General features: G+C 45.6%; 1 protein-coding gene across 1 annotated transcript; it reads right to left on the reverse strand.

The window, feature by feature from the left end:
• Positions 1 to 204: 204 nt before the first annotated feature.
• LOC140104112 (uncharacterized) lies at positions 205 to 6,385 on the reverse strand. The gene is made up of 6 exons (XM_072127484.1): positions 6,248 to 6,385; positions 5,110 to 5,172; positions 4,970 to 5,023; positions 2,308 to 2,524; positions 1,087 to 1,246; positions 205 to 1,008 (listed from the first exon to the last, which is right to left on the reverse strand). Exons 2-6 carry the CDS (start codon positions 5,164 to 5,166, stop codon positions 525 to 527), a joined length of 972 nt encoding a protein of 323 aa, XP_071983585.1. The 5' UTR covers positions 5,167 to 5,172; positions 6,248 to 6,385; the 3' UTR covers positions 205 to 524.
• Positions 6,386 to 7,724: the final 1,339 nt, after the last annotated feature.

The following is a 7,724-nucleotide window of genomic DNA, read 5'->3' on the forward strand; positions in this document are numbered from 1 at the left end:
TGTATTACGCACCAGTCTCTATATTATGGGGTCTGTATTACGCACCAGTCTCTATATTATGGGGTCTGTATTACGCACCAGTCTCTATATTATGGGGTCTGTATTACGCACCAGTCTCTATATTATGGGGTCTGTATTACGCAGCAGTCTCTATATTATAGGATCCATATTACCCACCAGTCTCTATATCATGGGGACTCTGTATTATTCTGATAAATTCTTTAATAAACATTAGGAAATTCCTGGATTGTTTAACCCTGTGGCTTTTAGCGATAAAATATAACTGAGACGTTTTCCGAGAATCGTGGCCGGAGCGTCGTATCTGCAGTAAATCCGGTGATTATATTACGGATCCTTCGTCTCCCTCTCCCAGTCCAGGAATCTGTGGTGATGGATGAGCCAATTGTGGGTAAAATTGGGGAAGTATCGGTGATTTCCTGGTAAAGTCCCGGATGTGACAGACAATATGGCGCGGCCGGGCGTGATCCCTATAGTCCTCCCACGTTAGGTCCCTGCATTCGCGGTTATGCTCTGAACCTTTCCATCGAAGCCGGAGGAGAATCTTCTACAACTGGTGGAGGTTCCAGAATTTCAGAGAGAATTGCATTGACCCTGCAGCGGAAATTCAATCTCTGGGATAAGTTCATCTGTTCCATCAATGGTTGGAGTGAGAGGAGAAAATGGCGACACTCATTTGGGGGCTCAGGCGCCTGCGCAATCTCCAGCTGCCGCAGCCGGTGATCCGTTAGTCCCAGATTGTTCTCTACCCGCTGGAAACCATCAATTATCAATCTTCCTAAAGTCTCTTCATCACAATGTCGACCTCTTCTGTTGAGTCGTCGCTGTCTAGATCCTGCAACGCTGCTGATTCCTCTGCTGGACTGTAGTGCGGAGGATAGACGAGCCGCTTCAGGCACCGGTGAAGAGGCTTCCCCTCCGGAGGCACCGGCACCGCTGACTCCTGCCGCCTCCTCCTGCGGAGCCTCCGTGATTGTGTTTGTTTGTGTCCTATGATTACATTTAAGGATCGTCAGATACCGATGGGACGAATGTAAATGAAACCAGAACAAGACAATGTATACTCACTGCCTGAGCTGCAAACAGCGATGGAGGAACTGCAGAATCCCGGAATACTTGTATACGGATCGTCGTGGGGCAGAGGATCCGCTCGGAATCTTGGAATTTAGATTTACTTCCCGCATAAAGCGGTCACGCACCGATCTCCATCTCCGCTGAATTCTATCCCCTATCGATTAAAAGAAAGTGTTATAAAATTGGTAAAGCATGAACATATAATTACTGGATGTACCCCACTAGCTATATACTAGAGGGTATGGGCTGGGAGGCTATATACTGGGGAACAGGAGCTGACTATATACTAGAGGGCATGGACTGGTTGGCTGTATACTGGGGGACAGGGGCTGGCTATATACTAGAGGGCATGGACTGGTTGGCTGTATACTGGGGGACAGGGGCTGGCTATATACTAGAGGGCATGGACTGGTTGGCTGTATACTGGGGGACAGGGGCTGGCTATATACTAGAGGGCATGGACTGGTTGGCTGTATACTGGGGGACAGGGGCTGGCTATATACTAGAGGGCATGGACTGGTTGGCTATATACTGGGGGACAGGGGCTGGCTATATACTAGAGGGCATGGACTGGTTGGCTATATACTGGGGGACAGGGGCTGGCTATATACTAGAGGGCATGGACTGGTTGACTATATACTGGGGGCATGGGCGGGCTGGCTATTTACTGAGGGACAGTGCTGGCTATATACTAAAGGGCATGGGTTGGATGGCTATATACTGGGGGGCTTGCTGGCTTTATACTGGGGAGGCTATGACCAATGCATTTCCCACCCTCAGCTTATACTCAAGTCAACAGGTTTTCCCAGTTTTTTGTGTTACAATTGGGTACCTCGGCTTATACTCAAGTATACACGGTAGCTTTTTTTTAAGGTCTCTGCCCGTTGCAAATTTTCATGCAAAAAATCCGCTTTGAAATCAGCATCCAATATGCAAGGTTTTTATGTGCATTTTTCATGCGGATTTATCTATTTAGTGTTGCGTCTCCTGTTTTTTTTTTTATGCAGATTTTCCGCTTGCATTTTTTTTTTCTGATCAAGCAAAAATCCAAATGAAATCCGCATCATGGTGCAGATTTTCACTCTCCCATAGACTGCAATGTAAAAAAAACATGCAAAAATCTGCAAGGAAGCACAAGAAAAAAAACAATTGCCACGCTGAAAAAAGCTAGGGTCAGCTAGGAGATGGTCCTACATGAGATCCGGCGTCACTTACCAACTAGTTTCCTTTGCTTTGTGGTGAGTTCCTCATAGTCTGGAATTAGAGCCTTGAAAATTTTAAGCCACAGACATTTGATGGCCCCCTGGTCACAATGTTGAGGATCGGACTGGTCCCAAAGCGCCGGACGTACCTCCACCAGGTGGATTAGCTCCTCCGTAGAAAAATACAGAGGATCTTCATCTTCACAGTCAGAACCTCCTCCTCCTCTAGACTGAAGAAGAAACACAATCAGGCTCCACTAAAGGCTTCTAAAGGGTTAAATGCCATCATCAGTGCCGGCAACAAGTGTCTGCTGTACTGTACAACAGTCTTGTATGGAGACAGCTTCTAAAGGGTTAAATGCCACCATCACTGCCGTAGCCAGGTGTCTGCTGTATTATAACACGGATGGGGGTTTCTAAAGGGTTAACTGCTGTGATCAGTGCTGGAGTCAGGTGCCTGCTGTATTATACAATAGTCTAACATGGATGGGGGTTTCTAAAGGGCTGGAGTCAGGTGTCTGCTGTACTATACAAAAGCCTTGTATGGAGGGGCTCAGCCATGTGGCTAGTTATTTTGTGGTGTATTTTTGTACCTGGGACTGGGAGACGCTGCTGTGTAGGGCAGTCTGTCGCCTTTTTGGGTCTGAAATTTCGGAATCTTAAATCAGCCAGACAAATTCTGTCAAAACAGACAGAATTAGTAGCTGAAGTAATTTAACCCCTTCCCATTTTTCACTTCCAACCTTCGGAAATCTATGACATGTACAGAGATGTACGAGGGCTTGTTTTCTGTGTGACAGGTTGTACTTCCTGCAGGCAGATGTGAACATTCCACACAATGGGGGTCATTTACTAAGGGCCCGATTCGCGTTTTCCCGACGGGTTACCCGAATATTTCCGATTTGCGCCGGTTTCCCCTGAATTGCCCCGGGATTTTGGCGCATCGGTCCCGGCATGCACGCGACAGAAATCGGGAGAGCGTGGCCGAACGAAAACCCGACGGATTCAGAAAAACCGCCGCATTTTTAAAAAAGAATCTGTCGCGGAGCTTGCACTTACCTTCACTCAGCCCGAGCCGGTGAGCTCCAGCGTGTTCCGATGCTTTTCAGCGCAGCAGGAGGAACTACCTTAATAAATCCCGGCAGGACCTGAATCCAGCGCAGAGAACGCGCCGCTGGATCGCGAATGGATCGGGTAAGTAAATCTGCCCCACTGTACTGGGAAGCTGGAAAAACATTCCAAATCCAGTGAAATAGTTTCTGCTATTTTCTCGTGGGCTCTGCATTTACATCTTTTACCCCCCCCCCCCCCCCAAATGACTCCTCCCATTTGGTTTTTGGGTCGGTTCGATCATGTAGATACTATATGTGTCTACGTTTTATTATGTTTACAAAATATTAAAATCTTTTGTACTAAGACAATGTAGTTGCTCCGCCATAACTGTTCCATACTCTGGTGTAGGGACCTGTGTAAGGTGTCTTTTTTGCCGGACGAGCTGAAGCTTTCATTGCTGCCATTTTTATGACCGTATGAACTATGCCCATGGCATTTAAATGGTTAATACCTGCTGGCACTATTGTTAGCGGGGGGGGGGGGGGGGGCGACGACATTTGCATTGTGCAGCAAACACTCAGTATGTATGAAGATTATACCTCCAAACCGTCCTGGATGCAGTGAGACAATCGCAGAATTGGGCATCTGTCCTGTCCAATGGGAGGACGTCAGCTCTATCAGTAACATCAGTATATATCAGTATACAGTATGTCAGTATATATCAGTATATCGATCAGTATATATCAGTATATCAATCAGTTTAATACTCCGGGCATCGATACATTTGAATTCTATGATGGAACAGAGGACCAGCAGCTCCCTGTATTATCCCTGTGTAGCAGAGCCATGTGATGATGTCATCACTGCTGCACGGGAATGGGGAAAGGTGAGTATCTATGTTTATAGTTTTTTTTATTAAGTAGCAACAAGGAAAGTACGAGGGGCGGGGCCACAATAGGAGGCGGAGCTGCTGTGGGGAAAGGTGCACAATAGGTGGGGGAACTGTTTGGGGGGGGGGGCTCAACAAAATTTGATGTAAAGGAGGGGGAACAATGTGACAAGGAACTGGGGGGACACAGTGTAAGGGGGGATGGGGGGAAGTATATTGTGTGGGGCAAAACATTTCCCACTGCAAGCTAAGGCCGGTGACACAGATGGCGTTTTTGTTGCATTTTTTTCACTGCCTTTTTGCATTCTTGAGAAATGCATCGTATTTGCACATTGGCTTTTTCAATGTGTTTTGGTTGAAGTGTCTTAAATTGGCGATTTTGTCCCAGGCAATTTTTTTGTCTACGTTTTAAGGTGCGTTTTCATTGCATTTTTCAAAGCAGTTGCATTTGTGATCTGCTTTTAGAAACGCATGTAATTACATGCAAAAACAGCAGGGAGAAGATCACTAGGTTCTTACAGACACAGCTGATTCCAATTAACAAACATCAATGTGGGGCGGAACGGTGGCTCAGTGGTTAGCACTACAGCCTTGCAGCGCTGGGGTCCTAGGTTCAAGTCCCAGGGTCAACATCTGAAAAGAGTTTGCATGTTCTCTCTGTGTTTGCGTGGGTTTCCTCCAGGTCCTCTGGTTTCCTCCCACACTCCATAACATACTGGTAGGTTATACTCACAGCAAACGAATCCTCCGCTGTGCTGGAGATGGCGGATGTCTCCCAGTCTGGACTCTGTGTCCAAAAGAAGGAGTCAAAAGTTTACAAAGCTGCATCACAGACACCAAAATACCCCCAAAAATATTTGTATGTATAATCACCAATTCACAAGGTCGCTGCCGCTTGCCTCTTGTATATTGGGGCGAAGGAGAAGACATTTGGACCTAGGAACAGAATGATTATTGCATGAGGCATCTGACGCGAGAACATCCATAGAAAAAACAGGTGATATATATATATGTATATATGTGTGTATAGATAGTGATCCTGCACCCAAAAGAAACACAGGCTGTGCTGCCTTGGTTTTCCTTGTCTATAGTTATGAGATAGATAGATATGAGATAGATAGATAGCTAGATAGGAGATAGATAGATAGATAGCTAGATAGGAGATAGATAGGAGATAGATAGATAGCTAGATAGGAGATAGACAGATAGGAGATAGATAGATAGAGAAATAGATAGATAGATGGATAGATATGAGATGGATAGATATGAGATAGATAGATATGGGATAGATAGATATGGGATAGATAGATAGATAGATAGATAGATAGATAGATAGATAGATAGATAGATAGATAGATAGATCTGGGATAGATAGATATGGGATAGATAGATAGATAGATAGATAGATGATAGATAGATAGATAGATAGATAGATAGATATGAGATAGATAGGAGATAGATAGATAGATAGATAGATAGGAGATAGATAGATAGATAGATAGATAGATAGATAGGAGATAGATTGATTGATTGATGGATAGATAGATAGATAGATAGATAGGAGATAGATAGATAGATAGATAGATAGATAGATAGATAGGAGATAGATAGATAGGAGATAGATAGATAGATAGATAGATAGATAGATAGATAGATAGATAGATAGGAGATAGATAGATAGATAGATAGATAGATAGGAGATAGATAGATAGATAGATAGATAGATAGATAGATAGATAGGAGATAGATAGATAGGAGATAGATAGATAGATAGATAGTTATGGATAGATCTATATGATTTCTATCCCTTTTGCAGTGTATAGAGCAGAGATTCTCCTCCGTATGTTGGAGTCTGGTGATAGACAGGAGGCAGCACAGCGGGTGGGATGATCCTGTGCACATCTCCGGGAGGGAGCGCTGCCAGTCTCTGGCTGAATACGTATCTACAGGGCGACTCCTGCAGGATATTGTCCCCTCGCTGCCTCCGGGGCTTTTGTACGGACATAATTACCTTTTGTGTAGTTTGACGGAGCAGAAGACGCAGGAGGCGAGGGGCAGCGCGGGATGGGCTCACTGCTGCACTTCCGCTTCCTTACGCTCTGGGGGAAGGGAGGACCTGACCTCCATATTTGGGCAGAGACACGTACGAGACGGACTGATGCAGGCGCTGACACACGTTGTGCAGACGTCGTCCATGGATTCTCTGCAGGGGAACCTTGTAATCCAAATCGCTTGTATATCAAAGCAAGTTTTCTCATAGGAAATCATTAAAACCCTTATGATTGGGTCCAAATCCCAAAAAATATTTAGTCATGTGTAGTACAACATCTCTCCCCTTTATTTCTTCTATAATATTGTGAGATCATTACACATTATACTTGTGTTAGGACATTCTGCTTGTAATCCAGGTAACAATAGAAGACAATAAGATATTTAAACAATAAAACACAATAAAAAATTAATAAACAAGAAAACACATGAACAAATATTCATTAACCATTTGTGGTGTATACAGGATGAGGGAGTCATGTGACATTAGTGTGAGTGGATACTCCAGTATAGTGAATACGTCCCCTGCTGTACATGTGAGTAGAAGGATGAACAACCCAAATCCAAACTACAGCAACAAAAGGCAAGAAATAACATCCTAAAAAACCCTTCATCTTGTCCATTGACGTGTGAATACGCCCCAGCGTTACGGGCGTTACGAGTCTGTAGGTACAGATAGTGCTGCCTCCCTGTCACTCCTGGTGTATGCTGCAGGTACAGATAGTGCTGCCTCCCTGTCACTCCTGGTGTATGCTGCAGGTACAAACAGTGCTACCTCCCTGTCACTCCTGGTGTATGCTGCAGGTACAGATAGTGCTGCCTCCCTGTCACTCCTGGTGTATGCTGCAGGTACAGATAGTGCTACCTCCCTGTCACTCCTGGTGTATGCTGCAGGTACAGATAGTGCTGCCTCCCTGTCACTCCTAGTGTATGCTGCAGGTACAGATAGTGCTGCCTCCCTGTCACTCCTGGTGTATGCTGCAGGTACAGATAGTGCTGCCTCCCTGTCACTCCTGGTGCATACTGCAGGTACAGATAGTGCTGCCTCCCTGTCACTCCTGGTGCATGCTGCAGGTACAGATAGTGCTGCCTCCCTGTCACTCCTGGTGCATGCTGCAGGTACAGATAGTGTTGCATCCCTGTCAATCCTGGTGTATGCTGCAGGTACAGATAGTGCTGCCTCCCTGTCACTCCTGGTGCATACTGCAGGTACAGATAGTGCTGCCTCCCTGTCACTCCTGGTGTATGCTGCAGGTACAGATAGTGCTGCCTCCCTGTCACTCCTGGTGTATGCTGCAGGTACAGATAGTGCTACCTCCCTATCACTCCTGGTGTATGCTGCAGGTACAGATAGTGCTGCCTCCCTGTCACTCCTAGTGTATGCTGCAGGTACAGATAGTGCTGCCTCCCTGTCACTCCTGGTGTATGCTGCAGGTACA

The sequence above is a fragment of the Engystomops pustulosus genome, chromosome 10 (assembly GCF_040894005.1).
Source record: "Engystomops pustulosus chromosome 10, aEngPut4.maternal, whole genome shotgun sequence".
In the NCBI taxonomy this organism is placed as follows: domain Eukaryota; kingdom Metazoa; phylum Chordata; class Amphibia; order Anura; family Leptodactylidae; genus Engystomops; species Engystomops pustulosus.